This window comes from Xenopus laevis, chromosome 2S (genome assembly GCF_017654675.1).
Source record: "Xenopus laevis strain J_2021 chromosome 2S, Xenopus_laevis_v10.1, whole genome shotgun sequence".
In the NCBI taxonomy this organism is placed as follows: domain Eukaryota; kingdom Metazoa; phylum Chordata; class Amphibia; order Anura; family Pipidae; genus Xenopus; species Xenopus laevis.
This window is the reverse complement of record NC_054374.1, coordinates 129,780,422-129,807,835: the sequence shown is the minus strand read 5'-3', so window position 1 is coordinate 129,807,835 and position 27,414 is coordinate 129,780,422. Positions and strand designations below refer to the sequence as shown.

Below are 27,414 nucleotides of genomic sequence, written 5' to 3'. Positions count from 1 at the left end.
CTACTTACATGATTAAAATAGTTTTGCTCAATCTTACATAAATGACTTCTCTTCTTTGTTTTTTTTAGGACACAATGATTTCATTTTCAGGCCGTTTATATGATATTAATATTATTATTAGTGAAAGGAGATGAATACATTTGAACTGATCTGAACAATTGAACACCTGTTGCTTCTGCTGAATATACTGTTTAGGGGAAATAGACCTTAGGAATCATTTGAGAAGCTTTAAGCTGGCCATAGACGCAAAGATCCGATCGTATGAATTAACGTACGATCGGCCTTTCCCATTTCCCGACCCTCCACTAACCATTCAGATCAAAGTCTTACCATTCCGATCAAATAAAGTAGTAAAGCCAATGTTCTACCTCTGACAGCAATGGTACGATAGTTATGTCTGATAAAGCTAGTGACAGCCTCGCACTGAAAATCGTACGATCGGCAATACATGCAGAGATATTATCGGTAGGCGACAGAAATTTTCTAACCTGTCCGATCGACCAAACGACCGATCTCCGCCGGACGAAAAATGTTGGGACTCTCCACACATGGTCTGAAAATCGTACGAATCCACGATTCATACGATCGGATCATTGCGTTTATGGCCAGCTTTACAGAGCAGTAACATTTAGATCAACAGGAATCTGAGGCAATATTCAATAAAAGGATCAAATGCCCATCGCATGTTTTAAAACAGGCAATTAAGGGTAAAGGATTTGAGTAGAACTATGCTCTTTTTGCCATTCCCACACCATACTAAAACAATTCTATGATCGTTAAAGGCATTCAATTGAGAAAATGTTTCACTGTCTTGCATGAATACAGAATATCTTGTAACAATAAATATTTATATAAAAGTTTCCTGTCTTTACAAAATTTAAGATATCTGAAACATTTTTTTTAATCTCCTTAAATTGTAGTAAAAGGATGATCTCTCAGAGAAATAATCCTTGTGGTTTTTTTTTTTTAGTCTGACAAAGGGAGATACAAGAAGCTGTTTGCTTTGCAAAATTGAACAATCTACATTGATTTCCCCAAATGAATAGCCGTTACAATTTCAAATCCGGAAAATTCTGTTACCCTATAGAACAGCGTGGGCAGCTATATGTTATTATATAGGAGCAGGCTGTATTTTGGCTGTATTTTCAGCAGGCACATCGCATTAAGGCCAGTGTTGCAATTACACCCATTAGCTATTTATCACAGAGGGAGAGCCCAAAAATATAAGACATTGTGCCCAACAGAGCATAGTATACCATGAACATGACGTTTCTCTTGTTGCCCGATAATATAAACAGAAAATCTACTCACCTCTTATGAACAGACACAGAACAAATGCACAAGCTACAACGAGTTTATGCTACAAGCAAACAATTACTATGAGACTGTTGGGATATGCCTGAGAGGAGTACTCAAGTGCTGCTGTGCTGTTGGGTGGTGGTTTTGGGGCAAAACAGGCACATTTCGACCATTTTTATTTTCTAATTATCATTGCAAAGTCCTACAGAATAAAATTAGGCCTAACAGTGAGATTTATAAAATGTGAATGACTTTCTCTTCCCAGCATTAATTCTTCCATCACGCTGCATTCTTACAAAGAGCATTGTGCAAGACTGGACAGGGGAGATAAAGACTTGTTAGAGAAGTGACTGATGAAACTGAAACAAATGAAGACATTACTGTACTGTTTTTTTACAAGAGGGGCATACAGAGGTTTATAAGATATTTATGGTTTTCATTCTTTATGACAAATACCCAGTATCATGAAAACAAGATAAGTTATAATGAACCTTACTCAGACCTGGTGTTAGCCCAATCCCTGAGAAGCCTCAATTTCATGTGTATAAAAAAGTTGCTTAATTGTTCTTTCTTGCTCACTGCACCCCATTATTAATATTATAATCAGACTTTATGTTAATGCTTTGAGGTTTTGAAAAGGATGAAACGATTTGCTGTAGAATGCTCAGACTGTTTCATAGAATCCCCAGGGCTGGCATCAGAAAGGAGAGACCCAAGGCTACTGTAGTAGATGCTTAGTAATTCCTTAATACAAATAGGATTTATTATTGTTTTCTTGATTTCTTGATTTTGGTTTAAATGTTTTTTTAGTGTTTTTACTCAACCTCCTTCCTACTGCAGATGATTTAACAATGTTGCATGTTACAATATATGTAGCAATGTACAGTATGTTGCATGTAGCACTATATGTTGCATATAACACTGTATGTTGTACTATAAGTCGCATGTAGCACTGTATATTGCATGTAGCACTATATGTTCAATATAGCACTGTATGTTGCACCATATGTCGTATGTAGCACTGTATATTGCATGTACCACTATATGTTGCATGTTGCACTGTATGTTGCACTATATGTTTCTTGTTGCACTGTATATTGCATGTAGCACTGTATGTTTGTTGAATGTTGCCTATAGCACTGCATGCTGCGCTATATGTTGTTGCATGTTGCAAGGGATGTTTCACTATACAGTATGTTGCATATTGTACCATATGTTGCATGTTGCAAGGGATGTTGCACTATATGTTGCATGATGCACTGTTTGTTGCACTATATGTTGCATATAGCACTGTATGTTGCACTATATGTTGTATGTAGTACTGTATATTGCATGTAGCACTATATGTTTCATGTTGCACTGTATGTTGCGCTATATGTTGCATGTAGCACTATATGTTGCATGTAGCACTATATGTTGCATTTTGCACTGTATGTTTCACTATACGGTATGTTGCACTATATGTTGCACTGTATGTTGCACTATATGTTTCATGTTGCACTGTATATTGCATGTTGCACTGTATGTTTGTTGTATGTTACCTATAGCACTGCATGCTGCACTATATGTTGTTGCATGTTGCACTGTATGTTTCACTATACAGTATGTTGCATGTTGCACTGTATATTGCATGTAGCGCTATATGTTGTATGCTGCCTATAGCATTGTATGCTGCACTATATGTTGCATGTTGCACTGCATGTTGTAGGCACAAGCTGAAATGACCCGTTACATCAGTGGGTATCTGTCTGTGACTCACAGCATGGTGTGTTGGTTACCATTGGAAATAGATTGAGGAAATCACAAAAAAATTGTTAAATACAATATATACATAAACAACTGTAAGAAAAAAATAATAAAGACTATTTGGGAAACAGATTTGTTAAACCTACTATACACTGTAACAAGCCTTTTATGATAGCGACAGGTTCCTTTTAAGAAAACTATGAAACTGAAACTGTGGCCCCAACAGCATTTAGATACCTCTGATACAGACACAAGATTATCTATATACTATATATATGTCATTTCTACGCTCACTAGGGAATTGCTGGCTAGAGAATCTGCCATATTTGTCCCAGTCTAGAACCAGCCCAGGAAACCCCATCTGGTATTTGTTATTTCATCTCTAGTGAGCTACATAAGTATTGTCTACACACTGCCTGAGATATGTTGGCAGCCCATACACTGTCAGAGCAGAAAGCATTATGTTATAAAAAAAACCATAGTGAGATTTAATAGGGCTTTTTATGGTGTTCATTATTTGTGTTTCATTTTGTTTATTGCACAAAGCACAAGATACATCCAATTTCTTCCCAAAATATTCCTGATCTTCTGCTGTCCCGACTGAGGGGCGAGGCACACGGATTAAGGGAAGGAAACTCCAGTGAATATTAAGTAAAAGGCCATGAAAATTAGTGTGAGTGATGAAGTGCCCAAGTGCAAGTGAATGAATGCAACCAACTGGACCAGAGTGTGATATATTGAAAGCACTACATCACTATAATGTTTATGTACAATGTTTTGGGCACTGTAAAGAAAACAGCTGTTGAGTACAAAACATCTGACACTTTTGGCTCTTTTGTACCTGACAGCTGTTTAATGCTGCTTTTGGATTAGAAATGCATATAAAATGATTAAAATGAAGAAAAATCTTCCAAGCTTATTTCAGTTCTTTTTACCCCATATGAATGATTTGCACAATAAGTTGGATATTGCAAAAGGCTGGCCTGTGATTTATAGTGCAATATGGTACACACTGGTGTTTGATGCTGTATAATCTCTTGCTTGTGATATTTAGGTGTTTAGGAACCCAACGCTCTGGGTGCTATAATTAACAGTTTGATAACACAAGTTATTGTAAGGGGCAAGAGCTGAACTATAAGATGAAATGATATGCAAAGAGTGATAAGTCTCTATCTTAACCTGTAAGGGGAATGGGACATTGAAGGCTTATACTCCACTATCCCCAGTCCCGAATTTTGGTCTGTTTGTACCCTTGAGAGAAAGAGAATTTGAGGGAGAATGGGCAGCATTCAGCATCTTAAGAGCAGCCACATCGGTCAACAACCATACCAGGAATTTTGCCATAAATGATCTGTTGCTTGTCATTAAAGTACAGCATGTTTATGGGGGACATTTTGGTAGGGGTACAGCATGGCCCAGCGGAGCCCCTTGGGTTGGCTTGTTGCACAAGGTGAGTGTGTGGATACTTCTGCATGAACATGTATTCACACTGGCCAGAACAGTAATTGGCTTTGTAGCGTTTGGGGGCAATAATCCAGTCCCAGCCAAAGGCTTCGAAGTCTACAGTAAGTGGGTAGCGACAGCAGCGAGATTCTGTGGAATGTTCGTCACAATCAAGCCCCAAGTTCCTCCTTGATCTTTTATTGTTTTCCATAACACGAAGCTCCATAAAGGGATGCTGTACAGAAAAGAGGCACACGATTAAAGAAGAACAAGGACATGCAACTTTATATTTGAGATGAATAAATTCATATAATAAGGAATAGCATAGAAGGCAGCCTAACAGAATACGCTGCCTGGTGGGGTCATTATGCTAAAGTTAATGTCTTTAAAAATAAACCTTTCTAGATCTTTCTGAATAGGCAACGCTTCATACCTAAAATTACTTTATTAATTAAAAAGAGTCAGAAAGGGTTGTTTTTGGCAAGAGGACTTGACAGACAAATTATTTATACATAATTAATTGACCTGGAAGAAACACATGTGTAACTTATGTCCAATTAAATCTTTGGACCCCCATGGTGACTAAATGACAATTATTTTATTATAACATCAATGTAATCATTTCTACATACTGAGAATCCTGGTGCCTACCTGTTGGCAAACACAGAAATTAACTACCTTGACCCCAACAGAATGGAATGTCCATTGCTGCTACGGATACATTTCTTCCATTGTAGATATAGACTTCTTGCACCAGCTTAAAGTTTCAGCTTCTCAATAGCAGCAATGATCCAGTCTGTGACACTCACATTCTCAATGGGCTCTGAGCAGCTGTTGAGAAGCTAAGCTTAAGGGTTGTCACAAATTAATTATCTGTATTAATTACTAATCAGTCTTTTATTGTGACATTTCTATTCTATGTGTACTGTATATTGTGAGTGGGTCCCTAAGCTCAGTAAGTGACAGCAGCACAGAGAATGTGCAGTGAATCAGCAGAAAAGAAGATTGGGAGCTACTGGGGCATCTTTAGAGACACAGACGTTTACTGCTAAAGGGATGTGGTTGCCTTGGGCTGGTACAGAAGCACAACACTTAGGGGGTTATTTATCAAGGTCAGAATTTATCTCAATATCGGCTGCTACAAACTTCGATCCAACCCGCTCGGGTTTTTAACTCTTATTTATTATTACATTTTCCCGAAAATTACATTTGCAGGAAAAGCTAAGGTTTTCAAGATATTTTCGTGAATTTTCCCTGTAAACTCAGAATTTTTCTGAGTTTTAGACCCAAAAGCTCAGAAAACATCTTGAAATTGCCCGAAACCCCTGACACAACCAAAAATCAATGGGACTGTTCCCAACTGACTTTTATGCAACCTCGACAGGTTTGAGATTTTATATTCGTGGCTTTTTAGCCCTCTGGGTTTAATAAATTCTGAAAAATTCATTATTTTCAGGTATTCGGAGCTCAGTAAATAACCCCCCAAAGATCCGTTTACTAAAGTGCGGTAAAAATATGCTCACAAAATATAGACAAATTTGTCGCATGGTTTACTAAACAGCAAAATGTACGAAAGACAAAATTAATGCCAGAAATTTTACAGCCATCTATATAGTGGCAGTAATTAATTTTCCATTAAATGACTTTATAAATTAAAAAGAGTCAGAAAGGGTTGTTTTTGGCAAGAGGACTTGACAGACAAATTATTTATACATAAGGGGACAGGAAATATCCCATAACACCTTGTTTTACCCATCATTCTGTTCCTGTTGCCATTCCTGACAGGAGAAGTGACAGGATAATCAAAGATGTTTTGGATTATTCTTTTGTCTGCTGCTACAGCAGTTTTTTCAGATGAAAGATGATTTATTATGGCTAGAAGCGACCAAAGGCTTTGTCAGCCTTGATTAAACTACATTTATATGATTGATTGGTAAAACTTGTTTTATTTACATGATTCAATTGGCAGTGGGTAAGTCTTGTGACTGGATGTATTGAAATGTGGATTTATATGAGGTATACATGTTTGATTGGGTGAAATCTGTTAAATTGCCATTTTAAAAAATAAGGGCCGCCCCCTGAGATCATAAGATTCACTGTGCACACATACAAACCACATGTTAGGTCACATGAGCCAATTAACAGACAGAGTTCTGCCTTTTGCTTCCTCACTTCTTCCTGTTACAGTAAGGGGCTGATTCACTAAGCTCGAGTGAAGGATTCGAATGAAAAATACTTCGAATTTCGAAGTATTTTTTGGGTACTTCGACCATCGAATTGGTTAAATTCGTTCGAATTCGAACGAAATCGAACGAATCGAACGAAAAATCGTTCGACTATTCGACCATTCGATAGTCGAAGTACTTCCCCTTTAAAAAAACTTCGACCCCCTACTTCGGCAGCTAAAAGCTACCGAAGTCAATGTTAGCCTATGGGGAAGGTCCCCATAGGCTTGCCTGTGATTTTTTGATCGAAGGATTTTCCTTCGATCGTTGGATTAAAATCCTTCGAATCGTTCGATTCGAAGGATTTAATCGTTCGATCGAACGGAAAATCCTTCGATCGATCGATCGCAGGATTAGCGCTAAATCCTTCGACTTCGATATTCGAAGTCGAAGGATTTCAATCCGAGGGTCGAATTTCGAAGTATTTTTAACTTCGAAATTCGACCCTTAGTGAATCGGCCCCTTAGTGTTGTAGTATTTCTGGTCAGGTGATCAGCAGCACAGATAGAGTCACGAAATGGTGGTTCAAGGCAAGAGATGTAAAAGGGCAATATTTATGTAAATATATATTCCAGTTTGGTAAGATTCTTTAATATGTCATTCAATTTGATATAAACTATCTGTTGCTTAAGTATTCATTTTGGGGGTATAGTTTTCCTTTAACGTAGTTACCGCCAGTGATCGTAATGACTTCTGAGTGCATCAATGTTTAGTAAACTTAGTCGCTGTGAATATTCTGGCGGAAAAATATTCGCAGCAATAACATGTGGAAACTTAAAGTAAAGTTTACCGCACTTTAGTAAACGGACCCCATAATGTAAAACATTTCTAGCTACTTCTTTAGTTAAGCTTAATTCTCCTTTAAAAGGTAAAAGAGAACATTAAGTGGTCATCCGGCTATTCTAAGGGCCTGTCTAGAGCAAAAGAAAACCATTCACATCAAATCTAATCTCCCTAAATTGTCCTTTGGGCTGATCCCTTTCTCTATCCAGTGTTTCCCGAGTGGGGCGAGGGTGGAAGGGGGGAGCAATTCCACTGTTTTTTGCACACTCTGCTCTAGAATCTGGGGAAAAGTCCTATCCTTTGAAATATCCTTTGTAAAAGTTAGCCATATTGATGGAAATTATTACAGAGTTTTTATTTTAATTAAAATGGCATTTTAGATATCTATGTAACTATGTCCATAATTAGGAAATGCTAGAAGCATAAACCACAAGAACATTTGCATTTGAAGTGGCATTCTTTAAAAATAATACATTTTTTATTAAACCAGGTGGCAGTTTGTGGTTCCCATCAAAGGTATTTTATTATCCAGTCAACATGCTGATGGCTCAATACAATTAAGGAAATACATATTTTCATTGGATTTCCTGTTCCAGTATAGACATATCCAGTCATAACAATTAATACATCTGTTAAAGATTTTGTTTTCAAGCGTAAATAAAGGCATGCATCTTAACAGATCTAAGCACCCACCAGTCCTTCTGCCCCTGGTCCAAGAGACGTAACGGCCAGGTCATTTCCATTGGGGTCGAAGGCATTAATCTCAATGCCCCAATTGTTATGTGGTTGTTTGAACCAGTTCTGCAGTACATGTTTGAAGTCAATGCTCTGCCAGTGCCCTGAGCGGGAGTGCAGGTCAATCTTGAGGGATCGGATACGGATATGTTTACTCCCTTCTTCAGTCACAGGCTTAAGACGTAGAATCTGAAGGTACACTGTAGAGGTATGCTGAACTGGCCGCAAGTATACCCAGAGTTGTGCTTTTACCACCTTGGTGAACATTATCTTTGGGCTGAAGTTAAAGTAGCAGCAGTGTGGGTTCCCATCTATTCTTACTGTGTGGTCGGCTGAAGATGAAAAAGAAAGAGCTATCAAAGTTACAGTTACAGATTCTAATCATAACTGAGTAAATAACATTTGATAAAGAAAATATACAACAGAACAACTAGGAGTGCATTCTGAGGGGAGATAGTATATAGTCCATAACAGGGTGTCCTCTAGAGATGGAGACATTGTAGAATGGTTTGTAATTACTAATAACTAACTATTGAGTGAGGTATGTCAGTAAACTCTTTTTTAAAGAAGAAAATAAAAGATTGTTTTCAATTTAGCTTTCCTTAATTATCCTACAAAGGAAGTTAGGTAAGTGTGTTCTTTTACTATAGTCAATTAGGTTCCATATCCTTAAGATGGCCATATTGCCAAATGAGCAGATCTATGCCCACCAACGCAGAGTTATATTCCGAACGATCGGATTACAACAAGGAGCAATGTGCTCCTATGGGTCGATCACCAGAAAAATTAAACCTTCCCGATCAATATTGTGGCCAGATTTTACCTGCCCATGTATGGCCACCTTTAGCTCCTTAGATATAATCTTATTTTATTTTGAAAATGTTTTATTTGATTTTACCTTAGATATAATCAATTTAAGCTTGACAAAGGGATGAGATAAGCCCAAAATATTGCCTGTTTGTAGCGCAAATAAATCAACTCAACACATTTTTCAGAGTTCTGCTAATAGTATAAACAGATGAAGCCACTTTGGTTTGTGTGTTTAAGGGCTCTTACTCACTGGCGTTTTGACCTGCGCTCCCCTGCGTTCCGTTTTTTGGCGTTCAGCCGCAGGGGAGCGCAGGAATAGACGCAAGTCATTATTTCAAATGGGGCTGTACTCACTCAGGCGCGTGAAGGCGCCGAATGCAGGAAAAATGCAGCATGTTGCGTCTGAACCTGCGTTCGGCACCTACACGCGCCTGAGTGAGTACAGCCCCATTTGAAATAATGACTTGCGTCTATTCCTGCGCTCCCCTGCGGCTGAACGCCAAAAAACGGAACGCAGGGGAGCGCAGGTCAAAACGCCAGTGAGTAAGAGCCCTAACAAAGAATACCTAAATGCATTTAACCCACTAATTGCATCACAGCATCCTATCAAATTAAAGAGTTCACCATTAGTGAACAATGGTGCTTTGGTATGCTAATGAAAAGGTTAAATGCATTAAATAAGTTAAGATGACTTTAGATAACACAGTTTCTTCAGTTTATCTTGAGTCATCGCATTTAATACACAAATCCAAGTGCACACATAGGCATTAACTTTTATAACCCACAAGGCAGATGCAACTAGTTGTGTCTTCCAAATAAAGTGTAAAAACTTCCTTACGCTTGAGTTAAATGTCCCAGCTGATGAAAAAAAATGCTATTGCTATGGAGCAGCCTTTCATATTTTCAGAGAAGCAGCATTAAGTCATTTGACATTAAAAAACGATATAAGAATAATAAATCCATATTTTTCATATTCACACATTTTATATGCAGCTAAATTAAACAAAGAAAGTAGTGGGTACATAGAAATCCTAGGTACAACTGAGAACTGAAAGCGCAGAGTTGAGAAAACTGCATGTGATTATCCATGATTATGATGCCTGAAATACAGTTCCACAGTCTGCTAAACATTCACTGACAAATTGGCCTGTTTGCACATACTGTAGAATGAATAATGCCTATAATATGCTGCCATCCTGGCTTAGTAATGAACAGTATGCCTGTATCCAGGTTAAACAGAGCATGACAGCACTGGGCAACTTATGAGAGTGGTTAGAAATGGAAGGAAATTCATTTGTTTCTATTAATAGCTGTTATAACTGTTGTTCCTATGATTAGATAGAAAAAATAGGATGAAGATGGCAGTTGATTAGGTTAGCAGTCACGTTGTCTATTTAGCATTACTTCTCCTAGTCCTTTTAATGCACTCTTTTTTTTCCCCTCTCTTTTCCTAAAATGTTAATTTGGCTTCTTTTTTCTAACCTCATTTTTTCCATGGCAGGGGTCTCAGTGGCACCAGTCCTTCAAGAGAGACAAAGCCCCAAGGGACAGACGGAGGGACATCTGTTTCTCATAAGGTTTCTGGTGCAGCAGGCCATTTCAAAAATCCCTGGGGAGTAATGAACACTAGGGAACGGAGCCAGAATTCCTCCAGTATGGAGCCAAGTGAAACAAAGCCCACAGAACCAGAGACAAGGGGAGAGAGAGGAAAGGGAGGAGGAATAGAAATAGAGAAATCTAGGGAGAGCCAGAGAGAAGAATTAATACTATAATATAATGAAGGGGGAAAAGGTTCAGAACTGGTCAAGAGATCATAGTTTAAAATAATAAAAGTTATAAGGGACAATAGATTTTCTGACACATTCTAGATTGAACAAACTTTGAATGAAAGGCAGAGAAGCTGAATGAATGACAAGCTATCTGAATATATAGTAATATTCCAAACCTATACATTTTATAGATACTAAAGGCACATAAAATACTTGACATCAAGAGGGGGGACCTCCAGTTGCTGTGAAACTACATCTATCACCAGTCCCTCTCTAATTTAATAACCAACATATATGAAAATGCTTTACTCTATATCAGTGCTGTCCAACTTCTGTGGTACCGAGGGCCGGAATTTTTCTGGCCTACATGGTTGAAAGTGACAACTCCCTGTTTCTAAACCACACCCACTTAACACCACAACCATGTTTTAAGACCATGTCCACATTAATAGTAGTAGCACACCAAAAAACCAAATGGTTGGTGCTTACTGCAGGGATATCACTTATATGTGAAAAATGTAAGTCATATTAAGACATACACTTAAACCCCTATGCCTCCTCCTCCCCTGTCGATAACACAGAGTCCCTCCAGCACATGATTAAACATCTTAGGGGCCCCTAACAGCAATTTTCAAATGCTAACAAACCCCCACAGGCTTATGTTCCACAGGCAGAGCAGGGCACACACAGCATAGGGCAGGCAGAGTATGGCACAAACAGGGAGCACGGGGCAGGCAGATTATGGCACACACAGGGAGTATAGGGCAGGCAGAGTATGGCACAAACAGGGAGCATAGGGCAGGCAGAGTATGGCACAAACAGGGAGCATAGGGCAGGCAGAGTATGGTACAAACAGGGAGCATAGGGCAGGCAGAGTATGGCACAAACAGGGAGCACGGGGCAGGCAGATTATGGCACACACAGGGAGTATAGGGCAGGCAGAGTATGGCACAAACAGGGAGCATAGGGCAGGCAGAGTATGGCACAAACAGGGAGCATAGGGCAGGCAGAGTATGGCACAAACAGGGAGCATAGGGCAGGCAGAGTATGGCACAAACAGGGAGCATAGGGCAGTCAGAGTATGGCATACACAGGGAGCATAGTGCCCCTTCAGCAGTTTGTATGAACAGGTGAACAATGTAGGCAGTTTCAGTCTGTGGCTTGGTTGTGAACAATAGAGGTGTTAAAAGTGTGAACAATGCAGGGGGATTACATGTGTGAACAATACAGGGGATTACAATCTAAATTTTAGGTTTAAACAATACAGGGGTCAGTAAATGTCTGTATTGATACCTTTAAAGTTTACACATGGTAAGCAGACACAGCAGGCAGACTTTCATGTGGGGGGACACACAAAGGGGGTCGCGGGGCGCATGCTACCAGTTGGGAAGCCCTGCTGTATACTATATATAATATACTCTATTGTCACAGTGTGATGGACAGATTTGGAACCTATGTGTGTCCACTACAGTGTGTGTTGTAAGTATCAATATTTGTGAAAGGATATACAGCACTGCAAAGAGCAAACAGATGTAGGATATACAAAATACTGTTGCAAAAGAAAGACATGGATGTTTAATAACTTATAGAACATTTAGAATAAGTAAGAACAAATTAGTAAAAAAAACTTGCAGTAAAAATACTGCTCTCTGTGCCTTTGCCACACAGCAATGCAATCGCTAAAGGAACAGTTCAGTGTAAAAATAAAAATTGGATAAATAGATAGGCTGTGCAGAATAAAAAAAGTTTTCAATATAGTTATTTAGCCAAAAATGTAATCTATAAAGGCTGGAGTGACTGGGTGTCTAACATAATATAAAATTACTTCCTGCTTTACAGCTCTCTTGGTTTACACTGATTGGTTACCAGGCAGTAACCAATCAGTGACTTGAGGGGGGCACATGGGTCATAATTGTTTGCTTTTGAATCTGAGCTGAATGCTGAGGATCAATTGCAAACTCACTGAACAGTTATGTCCCATGTGGCCCCCCTTCACGTCACTGACTAACTCAGAGTTAGAGAGCTGCAAAGAAGGAAGTCGTTTTCTGGCTATTATGTTAGACACCCGGTAACTCCAGCCTTTATACATTACATTTTTGGCTAACTAACTATATTGAAAACTTTTTTTATTTTGCACAGCCTATTTACCCAGTTTTTATTTTTACTCTGAACTATTCCTTTAACCCTCTACACCTTTTATATACTTTTAGGTAGGGTCTGCATGGGCAATTAAGTTGTCTGACATCTTCTACCAGATCAACATAACCAACACCAGTAAGGATCATACTTCAATACAGAATATTTGAGCAACAGTGTCATGGCACAGATAATGAAAATATATATACTTTATGTGTGTGTCCCGCAGTGCCCGCACTCAAATATAGGTGAAGCCAGAGGTGCACGATCAATATGTTGTATGTATGAAGAAGCAGGATCAGCACACTCTGTTAGTGATGAAAGGTGATTATTTATTCCATAAAAATATATATATATACAAAATAGCAATTGCCCCAGCACTCTTACCAGCACACTAAGTGAAAGTCTTGGTGCATGCTCCCACTGGAGACTCGGTCTTGTCCCCACTCAATCTTTGCAAAAAAAAAAATATATATATATATATATATATATATATATATATGTTTCTGGGAGCATGAACTAGGAATTATAAACTAGAGCCGATTTTAACCACGGTCATCAGAAATTATCCAACTTATTCTCGCTGTGTGCTTTTCTGAGTAGGGACTAACTATACATATTATTATGTTATATATACAGTACATTAGATTTATTTCATCAATAAATCAATTTTCTTACATTTGTGGAATTTCACTGTTGCAAATTCAATTATGCAGCTAAAAGTGAACTTGCATAAAAAAGTCCTATATTCCCTCAGGACATGCAAAAAATATACAAATACAAACACATATGGTTTTATCTAAGGTGCATTCATGAGCAATACAGACATCAGACTGGCAGGAGTCTGTCTGATTAATAGTTTCATAAAAGGATCACTTTACTAGACCTGACTGCTTCAGAGAGGCAATATGATTTCATAAAATGAGGCTGCCGCTACTATGATACTTTGCTTCATGTTATGGATGTTATATGATATATTTATATTTTCAGCTTATCTTAGAGCGAGAAATGTCTAAACAGACTGAAACCTTTTTTTTGGCATAAGTTGTTTTGATAATATCAACCCCACAATAGTGTACATTTTACCAACAGTATGTATTGTTATGCATTCAGAACCTCTTTCTTTTTCTTTCTGAACTTTTGCATCTGGCAAAGTCAGTGTCGGAGAGTCCCATCGGGATACCAGGAAAACTCCCGGTGGGCCCAGGTGTCAGTGGGCTCTCTTGCTTCTAACCATTTAGCCTATTTCATGGCCATTCCCTATTACTTTATGGGTGAAAATGCATAATAATGGAAGAATATAGTAAGGAGATATAAAATACTAGGAGAATAATGAGGTTGAGGGAGGAGAGGAGGAATAATAGTTTGGAAAGTGGGCCCACGGCCTAAGGTTTTCTAGTGGGCCCCTGACATCCCTGTCCGACACTGGGCAAAGTTACTATACAGAAACAATAAATGAACAAACTGAAAATGTTCATTACAATTTTACAGTTATGTCATGTAAGAATCCTTTGAAGCTAAAAAGTCACAATCAGAAGACAGAAGCGATGTGGGATCACATTAGGGTTGCCACTTGTTTGGTTTTGACCCAAACAGTTTGATTTTTCTGTTCAGGTATCAACTGTCTATTCTGTTTTCAGCCTTGTGAAACCCGAACAATACCAATAAATTGGCCAATAAATTAAAAACATCTAAATATTTCTTTCAACATGGCTTAGTTATCATGAAGTACAGTTTTAAATTATTATAGAAAGAAAAGGCAAATCAGACAAAAATGAGCAATTGGCATTGCTGTATTGTAGAGCTTCTGTATTATTGGTCCCATACTTGTAATAAAAACATTACACTTCAGGCACAATATAGACAAGGTTAGGGTGCCCATCTGTCAAGTTTTGAACTGGACATCCCAGTTTAAAACTGCCCAGTTTAAAACATTAAGAAACCTGGACAGAAATGCAGCCAATTTAATTTAAATAACCCCCACCCCCCATCATATCTAGGGTTGCCACCTGCCCAGATTTCACCTGGACAGCCCGGTTTTTGAAAGGGCTTTGCGGAGGTAAAGTTCTGGACAGGACATTGAATTGAATGACATGGTGATTAGCCAATCGCTGATCGCCACATCATCATTCCCACCCCCACATCTTCTGCCCCATACCTCCCCCACCTTGCCCTCAACATCCCCACCCCTCTCCCAACATCATTCATCTGCCCCCCATGTCTCCGGCCTGCCCCCTGTTAATTTTTCCCAAAGAAAGAAAATGGCAACCCTAATCATAACCTCAACCAACATCTTTGTACCCACCCCTGATGTCATCATGCCCACCTTCAGAACCACTGCCCCTCCCCTGCTGCCATCAGCCCCACCACCGGAAAAGGTGGCAACCCTAGATCACGCATAAATAGGTACGATTAATAAATAATTTAATAAAAATGTTTACAAGGCTTTCAGGTTAAAAGTTCACCTAGTAATGTATCTTTAGTACACTGAAGACATTGGCATTAGAATTGTACATTGTTGACTATATTTGTGGGTTCTGCATGATTTACATTTTTTGTTGTGCATTTCTTTAAAATCTAATCATTCTAGCAAACAGTCAGCAATTTGGAAGTCAGAATGGATGAATAGTAGAGGGTCTCAATAGAAATATAAGAAATAAAAATAACCATAGTATGTACTCAAAGTTGATATGTTCTGTTGGTTGCTTTTAAACATCCTTCTACTGCCTAGAAAGAGGCATAGAAATATTAAATGATTTACAATGTATTCATTCTGTTTGATAACCAGGGGTTAAAATACATTCTACTATAACTGTTTTATTGCCCTACTGAATTCAGAATAATATCAGCAACATTTCAAGGACTGCATCTACTACGGTATATTGATTTTAGCACAATAACCCGAGTGACACTTAGGGGCAGATTTATTAAGGGTCGAAGTGAAAATTCGAATTAGAATTTTCAGTTTTTTTAGTGGAATTCGACTAGGGAATAGTTAAAATTCTATTTGAGTTTTAAAAAAAAAATTTAATTTTTTTTTAAAATTTCGATTGGTTGTTTTTTACAAACTCCCATGAACTCTAAATTTGACCCTTGATAAATCTGCCCCATAAATGCAGTGAAAATAGGATGTGGGTTTATTTGAACCACTATTACACCACATTGGCATGGCACCTATAGCTGCAGAAGAGATGTCTACTTTATATTTCCCAGGCCTGCAGGATTCCACAACAACCAAGACCATAGACATGAGGTTACACAATTTAAGTGAACCTCACACTTAAAATAAGTGGCATCATCTAAACAGAAAGCACAACTTCTAATATGTTTTGTTAAGCATTTCCTACACCACGGGGCACATTTACTAAGGGTTGAATATCGAGAGTTAATTAACCCTCGATATTCGATCATTGAAGTAAAATTGTTCGACTTCGAATATCGAAGTCAAAGGATTTACCGCAAAAACTTTGATCGAACGATCGAAGGAAAAATCGTTCGATTAAATCCTTCGAATCGAATGATTCAATCCTTTGAATCGAACGATTCGAAGGATTTTAATCCATTGATCGAAGGATTTCCCTTCGATCAAAAAAAGCTTAGAAAACCTATGGGGTAGGTCCCCATAGGCTAACATTGATGCTCGGTAGGTTTTAAGTGCTGAAGTAGGTAGTCAAAGTGTTTTTTAAGAGACAGTACTTCGACTATCGAATGGTCGAATAGTCGAACGATTTTTACTTCGAATCGTACGATTTGAAGTCGAAGTCGTAGTGGAAGGTCGAAGTAGCCTATTCGATGGTTGAAGTACCAAAAAAAAACGGCGAAATTCGAAGTTTTTTTCATTTGAATCCTTCACTCGAGCTAAGTAAATGTGCCCCCTACTGTATGAGCAACTGTAAGGAATTTAAAAGTACCAACACATGCAGGTGGTTATTTACTAAACTCCATGATTTTTTTTATAAAATCTGACTTTTAAAAAAATAACAAATTTTTCAGAATTTATTAAACCCCGAAGATGGAAAAATCAGAATCTGAAAATCCGGCAGCTCAGACCTGTCAAGGTTGCATATAAGTCAATGGGAGAAGTCCCAATGATTTTATGATGTGTGCTGGGTTTTTGGCAATACCCCAAAGTTTTCGTGCAAAATTCAGAGTTTTTGGATGAAAATACCAAAAATTTTTTAAATCAGATGAAAAATACAAAAAAATCGTAAAAAAAAGATTTTTCACAATTTTTTTCAGATTGTTTCCCGCAAACAAAATTTTAGGGAAAGTGTATTCATAAATAAGCCCAAAACACCCATGCGGATTTGGTCAGAGTTTTTTTTTTAGAAAATATTGAGATAAATTCGGACTTTGATAAATAACCCCCGCAGTGTAGTACGATGAAAGCTAGGATGGATATGGAACTTGTGATTCTCAGTACTTATATGCTTGAGTCAGCTGGATTCCTCAATATAAAAGCAATATAAGGTGCACGCACCATCAGTGGTCCATCCTTCACCATTGATCCAAAAAAGAAGTTTTCGTACAGCACCAATCAATTTAAAATGCCTTTATTGGTACATTTTATGGCAAACAGCCTGGTCTGAACCGAAAATCTCTGAATTGTTCTGAGCTTTCCGCAAAAACTAAGATTTCAGATATCGGTACGAACATCAGTGCAGACACTGATTTATACAGGTCCTCGAGAGTTTTTAGATGGCAAGGTTTCAGATTCTGAGTTTTTAGACCATTGGACTTTAATAAATCTCGTAGTAGTTTTTTTTATTTTTGCTCCGAAAACTACGAATTATTCGAGGTTCGGATATTCAGATACACACAACCAATTTACCGCTGGCAGCGCTGGAAAACGTATCCACGGGAGACGGTAGGAATAATATCAATGTCTGGCTTTATTTAAACATACATAGTGGTTTCAAAGTAGTGGGAGTGCCAAAAACTGACGCGTATCGTGCCCCACACTGGGCACTTCTTCAGAGTTCAATAGAAGTGACGTAAAGATTCAAATAAATAGCTGTGTTCACACGTGTTGCATATTAATCAATTAATTAGTATATATAGTGCTTGTACATATTAGTTCACCTTAAATTTATATAACATGAAAATTTCATATGTTATAAAATCACACCATATATGTGCTTCATAAATATTTAAGGAATAAAAATGTGAAAAGTCATAGTTCATATCTTTAGTGTAAAAAATGTATAAATCTTTTAAAAGTGCCAATCAATTTTTAAAATTACCTATAAAAGTGACTATATAATTCATAAGATTATCAACATCATAATATTGCTAAAAGAACTATATATTATTACTCTGCTTTAGGTATATATTATCACAATATCCCAAAAATATGTTCTTTTTCTTTTCTCAACACGTAAGTTAAATACTTCTATTAAGAATGCAACTAGGCTTAGATAATACATATTTTTAACCAATTAGTTATTTAAACCAATCAGTAAACGTATTATTAATCAATTTTTATATATATATACACAAAAAATCGCTTGCTTTTATTATAAATTTATTCACAGGTGCTTATGTTTGTCTCTCCCCAAATCATATATTCATTCTTTATATTATTTGATTGTTTCATTATTAATGTTTTGCCTTAATCTATATAATACTTGACGTCACACTCTTTATTTAAGCCTTGTGGTGTAACTGTCTCCAGTGTGAACATCCATTTGATTTCTCTTTTTGACAGTACTTTATCATAATCTCCTTTTCTCTTCCCCATTCTCACATTCTCTATAACCTGGAAAGAGACAAAATTTGCATTATCGTCATGTTCATCCATTATATGTGCTGCGATGGCTGATGAGACATCCTTCCTTTTCACACATGCTAGATGTTCCAGTACCCTATCCTTCAATCTCCTCTTAGTCTTGCCCACATACTGTTTACCACATCGACACGTGGCAAGATATATAAGATTTGTGGTTCTACAATTGGCATATGTTCTATTCTTATATATCCTGCCATTACTCGTACTGCATATCTCCTTAGAGACTTTTATAAATTTGCAGCATTTACAAATGTTAGCGCCACACATATATGTTCCTACCATATGTAACCAGTTCCTATTCTCATTAGTCTTATTAGGTAACATACTAGGGGATAACTTATCTCTCAAGTTGTAACCCCGTCTATACGTGAATTGTGGTTTCGCCAAACCTAATTGTGAGAGTAATGGATCCGACTTTAATACATGCCAGTGTCTGTTTATTATCTGTTGTATTTTCTTTGCCTCAAGGTTATAAGTTGTAATAAACCTCATTCTATTCTTTTTTTGTGTCCCTCGTGCTTCATTTGTTGTGTTACTATCTTTATTTGTTTTAAGTAAATCTCTCCTATCTCTTAATACTGCCTTATCATAGGCTTTTTTTATGGATTTAGTATTATACCCTCTATCTAGTAGTCTATCCCACAACTCCATAGCCCTCTGCTGGAAAGCATCCCAAGTCGAGCAGCTCCTCCGTAACCTGATGAACTGTCCGACTGGTATGCTCTCCAGCAGAGGCTCAGGATGACAGCTCTGTCGCTGTAAGAGGGCATTTCTACTAATACTTTTTCTATATATATCAGTGTGTATCACACCTTCTTGGGAGGAAAATTGGATATCTAAAAAGTCAATCGTGGTAGGGTTAAATTTGTATGTAAAAAAGATATTCTTCCCATTGTCATTACAGTAATCAACAAACTGTTGTAGACATATTTCTGTACCTTCCCATATCAATATGAGATCGTCAATATAACGATAATATCTTTTGACGTTGTTATGAAACAATGTGTGCTCTTTAAGAATGTGCTCCTTCTCTAACCACCCCATAAAAAGGTTGGCATATGAGGGCGCAAATCGCGCCCCCATTGCCGTCCCACACTTCTGTAAATAATATTCCTTTCCATACATGAAATAGTTATGGTTAAGCAGATACTCAATTGCTTGTACGATAAATTCATTCTGATATTCAGAGCTTGATAAATAACCCCCTAAAAGTAGGGGATTCCCAACCAAGTGCTCTGATCTCTTAAAGTAGCATTTTAGTGCAGGAAATCAGGAAGAAGGGGCAGTCTTAAGCTAGCTATACACAAACCAACACTGGAGGGTAAGAAGGCCACTCCAGACTGAATTTGCATTTTTTTATTCATGAAAATCATGGTTTAAAAATCCTGTAGGCCATTAAATTGAAAATTTTTATTCTTACCTGAAATTGTCTTTTTCTTTAGTTCAGAAGGCAGCACGCCAATGGGTTAACATCCTGTTCCTCTCCTGATAGGACAGAACTACGAAACAAAAAACCAGAATTATAAAAACTCCCCCTGCCCCCTCTCTGGTATTGTTATTTTCATAGCACAAAAAGATAGACAGACCAGAAATGCTTCAGTAATTTATTTGGGTGGGAATTTCTGTGCTGCATTCCGGACTAAAGAAAAAGAACATTTCAGGTAAGAATACAAATTTTCAAATTTTCAAAATTTCACATTTTGTTTGCGTCCTCCAGGCAGCACACCAATGGGACTTAGCAAGCTAAATCAGGGGAGGGAGAACACTACAAGGCTGTTTGCAGAATCCGACTGCCATACACTTGTGAGGCTGCTACTTCCAACCTGTAGAACTTTGCAAAGGTATAAAGATTATTCCAGAAACAGCTCTTGTTGAATGAGCTTCAATCAAATGTGGAGACTGTTGACCAGAGACTGAGTAAGCTGTCAGAATGGAATTCTTCACCCATGATGCAAGAGTGGATTTTGAGGCCTTGAGACCTTTTCTCTTCCCAGAAAACAGAATAAACAAGTGCTCCGATTTTCTAAAGGACTTGGATTTTTCAATATACATAGACAGACATCTATGAATATCCAAACTGCAAAGTTTTTTATTTGACTCTGTCAAGGATTCTTCAAGCTTTGGAAGAATGATTTCCACATTAATGTTGCTTGTGAAAGGAACTTTTTGTTGAAAAAAAGGTAAGGTCCTTAAAACAACTTTGTCAGAAAAAAAGGTGGTGAAAAGAGGATCTACTGCTAATGCCTGTAACTCTCCAATCTCTCTTCTCGCTGAGGTAATCACCACAAGAAAGGAGGTCTTCCATGATAAATGTTTAACTCCAATTTGAAACAGAGGTTCAAATGTGGCCTCGCACAAAGCTGAAAGGACCGTATTTAAATCCCAAGGAGCCACCAGAAGTTTTATTGATGGTATAAGCCTTGATGCAGCCTTCAGAAATCTCTTGATTAATGGCTCAGAAGATAGATTAAGGTTTAACATAGTTGCCAAGGTACAGATATGCACCCTAAGTGTGTTAGGCCTTAGCCCTTTTGTAAATCCATCTTTAAGAAATTGCAATATCACTGGAATTGAGTTTCTTTCGGACAACCCCTTATCTTTTCTCCATCTCTGAAAACAAAGCCATACTCTTCCATATATCTTAGAAGTGGACTGCTTTATTGAATTCATCAACGTGTTGACTACTTCTTCTGAAAGACCTTGATTTGTCAATGCTTCCCTATCTGCCTCCAGGCCGTCAAGCTCAGACGTGCCAAATTCAGATACCTCATCTCTTCCTGTAACAGAAGATCTTCTCTGAGGGGAAGTCTGTAATACTCCCCCTTGGACAAGCTCATCAGGTCTCCTCGGCAAAAATGGGGCTATCAAAATGACAGAAGCTTTCTCTTCTCTGATCTTTTGAAGTGACCTCTGTATCATTGGAAGGGGAGGGAACAGATAGGCCAATTGACATGGCATCCAGGTGATCTGGATTGTCCTTCCTGTTCAACAAACAAAAGCATGTCACTTTGACTGTTGCCCCTCGTTGCCATCATATCTAGGGATATCCCCACCTGTCGACTAATAATCTGAAAACGTGGGGATTGAGCTCCCACTCTCCGTGATCTATCTGAGATCTGCTTAGACGGTCTGCAAGCACATTGTCCAATTCCCTTATGTGAACTGCTCTGAGGAGATTGTGATGACATTCTGGCCATGACATCAACTTGTGACATTGCCCCATCAACAATGGAGCCCGGGTCCCTCCCTGTTTGTTGACATTGAAAACAGCTGCTGCTTTGTCCAACTGCACTAGCACATCCTTCTTCTCTAGGAGAGGTTGAAAATACTGGAGGGCTAGCCTGATTGCCTTGAGCTCCTTGAAATTTGAAGACGGAGACTTCTCCCAAGCATTCCATTTCCCTTGGATCACTTGGCCTTCCATATGAGCCCCCCAGCCCCAAGCTGAGGCGTCTGTCGTCACCATCTGAAATGATTTGAATGATTTTCCCTGTGCCAGCTTCTGAGGATTGATCCACCAGCTCAATTGCCTCTTCACCTCTGCAGGAATTTTTAACCAAAGATCCAGAGAATTGGGATCCCCGTTCCAATGGAGAAGAATCTCCCTTTGCAGGGGACGCATATGTGCTCTCACCCAAGGAACTGCCTCCAACGAAGAAGTCATCAACCCCAACACTCTCATCGCTTGACAGTAGAAGGAAGCAGACTCGACATTTTCTCGTTTATAATCCAACCATGAGATGTAAGCAGAGTTATAGTCAGCTTCAAGTGATCTTCTAGCTGAACCATTGTGGAAGCTTTTTGCAGCCAGTCGGCACCACAAATATCCCTCTCTGTCTTAATGCTGCTGCAAGGACAACATTGCCTATTGCAGATCTTATAGTTTCCATGCGCAACTTTTCCTTTCTTATTTACTTTTTTAAGTACTTTAAGTCTATCACCAATCGAAATCCACCGTCTGCTTTTGGTACCAGGAAAACATGGGAATATATCCCCATTCTGAAATAGGAACTTGTTCCAATACTTTGGATGTAACGAAATCTGAAATTGAAATCTGAAATTGCATTTTCTAAGAACAAACGCTTCTCTGGATGCGACTTCCTCTTGTTCAGACAAAACCTCTGTAAAGGACCTTTCTGAAATACTATCAAATATCCGTTCTCTATTATCTTGAGTACCCAGGAATCGTTGGTGGTAGTCCTCCAAGCTGGCAGAAAAGAGGCTAGCCTTCCCCCAATTGCTTCCTGGTCCCTGGCATCAGAATTCAGAAGATTTTCCCTGAGAGGAATCTGTCTTCTGACTAGGATTCCCATTGAAGGTTCTCCTTCTGAACCCCTCTTCTTCTGTCAAAGTCACAAAGATCCTCTCTGAGAGGAAGATCGAGCTGGAGATCTTCTTGAAGAACGAAAAAAAGACTTTTTCTGTGATTTTGATCTATCTTGTGGAAGAGTTTTATCCTTCCCTGGAGGAAGGAATCAATTTCTTCTTCCAGAGAGGCTAGCCAGAATTTTAAAGACCTGGAGACTGCTACCGCAGCCAAAGACCGTTTGCAGATATTTGACCCCCGCTGAATAAGACTTTTGAAGAGCACACTCAGCCCTACGATCCATTTGATCTTCCATCAGAATAGTGGTTCTCCTGGACAAATGGGCTATTGACACATCCACCTTTGGAGGATCGTCCCATTGTTGAACATCTTGAGAGTCAAAGGGAAACATTGCTTTAAATCTTTTCGTATTTATCCGTCTTTTTCCCCGGATTTTTCCACTCTTGTTCAAACAACTGCTTTATTGACGAATGAACTGGAAAATTATACGATTTTTTTGGAGTCATAAATAACAAATCCTCTTGTTTTGATGACTCAGAAGAAGTGCTTTGAGGACTAATTACCTTCCTCACTTCTTTAATCAGACGTGGCATTTTCTCAAGAGGGAAAAGGAAATATTAATCTTTCGACTTCTCCTGCTCATGCTTATCAGATGAACCTGAATCAGATAATAAACCAGACTCAAGATCTGATTCTGGCCTTTCAAAACATATTTCTGATGATTTATTCACAGAAGATGATTAACCTCCTCAAAGGTTTTTGCAAATCTTTAAACCATGAAACAAAATCTTCCACTTGCAAGAGATCTGTACATCTGTAGGTTGAGCACAATCTCTGCATTTGGATTCTACACAGCCCTCTGGAAGAGGCTGATCACAATCAGAACATGTATTATGTTTAGAAGTACTTTTTCTCTTCCTCTAAGAAGAAAAAAGAGAGGCACACACTTATTTTTGTGTCAAAAAAACCTGTTATACCATCGGAACTGCTAGAGAAAATACATCTACCTTAGCTGCCTCAGCCCGTATATGCAGCCTGGCAGCACAAGTCACAGGAACTACAGCCAAAGACCTGGTGCAGAGGAGACCTTTAAACTCGGTCATACCTTTTTCCCTGAAAAAGGAATAAAAAGCAATAAAACCTCCGCACTCACCCTGCACCGAAAACCGACACTCGCGCCCGCAGTCCTCACAAGCACCATGCTGGAGAGTGACGTCATTATCTGGCGCTCCTTTCTCAGACGCCAGAGCAAACCGAACACACAGGGATGCTTCCTTCACCTCTTCCCCAAGCCTGCCAAGCCATCGCCTGCAACCTTGGTCCTCTGTGAGCCTTGGTAAGCCTAAGGGACATTCAAATCCCCCGAATAACCCACCCATAAGGTGGTTATCCATGCGGCCATCAAGTTTTCAAAAAAAACCTGGTTCTTCAGACCCGCCGGTCCTCTTCCTATCTTTCGAGGACAGAAAGAAACAATACCAGAGAGGGGGCAGGGGGAGTTTTTATAATTGTTCTGGTTTTTTGTTTTGTAGTTCTGTCCTATCAGGAGAGGACAAGAAAGAGAAAGAACTGACCCATGTATTTGCACCCTCACATCAAAGCATGTCCACAAGCTCGTATTTATACACCATTAAAACGTAACTTTTATTACTGATAAATAAGATAAAAAAGTCCAGTGATAATTAAAACATGGTTAGGACTGGGGAGACGGAATAACTTGGGGTAGTGGGCTCGTGGTACGGATAAGTGGTAAATGTATGCTAGTGGAGGTCACCCCAAAAAACTCTGTTTAAACACTATTCGGTCATAAATATGGGGGTAATCGGGGTAGTAGACTACATGCAATGTTATACAACACAAATCACCCCCTTAAAAGCACATAACCCAAAGGGTCAGTGGGGCCTAAATTGGTGGGGTTGTGTAAGTCGCTTACTTAGTTAGCACCCCCGATGTGTACAACATTAATATGGGTAGAGGTGCTGCTAATCGTTGGAGAGGCAGGCTTAGTAGATCCTAGAGCTTGCGTCTCTATTGGAACAACCCCCGTTGTGCAGCCCTTGGTCAGCCAACCCCTTCACCCACAGCACAACCCTCTCCCTATCAGGAGAGGAACAGGATGTTAACCCATTGGTGTGCTGCCTGGTCAAAAAAATACAGTTTTCCCTCAACAGGGCTGCTTAGGCCCCTGTATGCTTCAGTTAATGACCAGGGATCAATCAGATAAGTCAGATCCATCTAGATGGGCAAATTGAATGAAAGCTTTGTTTATATAGTAAGATCAGCTGACTTCACCTGCCCAGGCAATCCCTGAAGCTATACCAATAGTCCAGTCCAAATCCCGGGATGGTTCATTGTTTACATAATGTGTATAGGTCCAATGCCCTTAGTGATTTTAGGTTTCCTTGTCCTTTAGTTTGATCATTATACAAACAAAACTGTGGTGCCGTGTTAGCCAGTAGCATAAAATAACAAATAAAAAAACAAACAAATACAAAAAGTATTGTAGAAGTAATACCTATATTGGCTAACAATAAAAAAATAAATTGCAAGCTTTCGGAGCACCAAGGCCCCTTCGTCAGGCAGGGATGTGGAGTCTCTGTATACCAACATCCCACATGAAGACGGTATTGCAGCCTGCCAGCACTTCCTAGAAATAAATCATATGCCCACAGTACCAACTCTACAACTGATCAGATTTATACTGACAAACAACTACTTCTCTTTAGGGGATTCCATATACCTCCATCTGATGGGAAGTGCTATGGGAAGCAAAATGGCGCCTCAGTATGCCAACCTGTTTATGGCCCAGTTAGAAGAACATTACCTGGCTTCCTGCAACACCAGGCCCTTAACCTATTTACGGTATATAGATGATGTACTTATCATATGGACAGCATCAGAAAAAGAACTATTGGCATTCCAACAAAGATTTAACCATTTCGACCCCACCGTCAACCTTACCCTTAACCACTCTTACTCACACATCAACTTCTTGGATATGACCATCTACATCAAAAATGGAACCATACAGACATCCCTATACCAAAAACCAACAGGCCGTCTTGCATATCTTATGTGGGACAGTTTTCATCCTCATCACATAAAAAAATCAATTGTGTTTAGCCAGGCTCTGAGATACAACCGGATTTGCTCAAACCTTGACAACAGAAATAAACATCTCCATTCCTTACGGAAAACTTTTGTTAATCAGGGATACCATCCGCAGGTTATTGATGATCAAATCCACAGAGTAACTCAAATACCCAGAGACACACTCTTAGACTACAAAGAAAAGACAGAAAACAACAGGGTACCTATTGTAGTTACCTACAACCCACAACTGAACATTATTAGAAAAATAGCCAGAGAACTGCAACCCATGCTCCATACAGATACCCGACTAAAACAAATTTTCCTGGAACTACCTCTCTTGTCTTATTGACAACCACCTAATCTGATGAAAATGATTGTCAGAAGTTCTCTTCCTAAAACAACTAAAGCAGATACATTTCCCTGCAACAGCAACAGATGTGAAACCTGCAAATACCTCCTGTGCAAAGATAAAGTTGCAATTCCGAATACACAAAACGTCGACACCATTCTGGACCACTATTTGTGTGCTTCATCCAATGTGGTATACATGATTACATGTACTAGGTGCTCTACAGGAGGCAAATACATTGGTGAAACAGGACAAAGATTGAGCACAAGGATGAACCATCACCGACATAAGATCAACACAGAATCATGTGATACACCAGTGGGGCAACATTTCTGCAGTCAAAATCACAGTCTTCAGGACATGCAAGCCTTAATTCTAAAAGGGAACTTTAAAACTGAACAGGGAAAGGAAGATTTATGAATTCAAGTTTATGGAGTTATTTAACACATTAAGACGTGGCCTTAAATTAGGGTCAGGTTTCATGTCACACTATGTGACCTGACTGAATCCAGACTCCTGGACTATTTACAACCCACCCTAATTCATTTTATTATCTCTACATTTGATCTCTATCTATCTGTAACGTCCTAATTTATTGCCCATGAATACCTTTCACTGATCTAACAGAATATATGCTGTGCCTTTCCAGCTTTCATTTGTATTGTGCCTGATGAAGGGGCCTTGGTGCTCCGAAAGCTTGCAATGGATTTTTTTTTATTGTTAGCCAATATAGGTATCACTTCTACAATACTTTTTGTAATTGTTTTTTTTTTTATTTGTTATCATTATATAAGAGTCTTTAAAACATTTAGAGGCCAGCTATAAAAAATTTATGTGATTTTATTTTACTTTAATAAGTTTGAATATACTCACAATTCAACTGGGAGGCTATTTAAGAAAAAAATGAATGT

At 38.7% G+C, this 27,414-nt stretch overlaps 1 protein-coding gene across 2 annotated transcripts in view; it reads right to left on the bottom strand.

Moving 5' to 3' along the window:
• Positions 1–1,458: 1,458 nt before the first annotated feature.
• LOC108709836 (growth/differentiation factor 11) overlaps positions 1,459–27,414 on the bottom strand; it is a 91,030-nt gene continuing 65,074 nt past the window's right edge. For both annotated transcript variants that reach the window (XM_018250028.2, XM_018250027.2), the window contains exons 2-3: positions 8,190–8,563; positions 1,459–4,723 (exon numbers count right to left, since the gene is read on the bottom strand). In XM_018250028.2, coding sequence (XP_018105517.1) covers positions 4,343–4,723; positions 8,190–8,563 — 755 coding nt within the window. In that variant the 3' untranslated portion in view covers positions 1,459–4,342. The remainder of the gene's footprint in view (positions 4,724–8,189; positions 8,564–27,414) is intronic.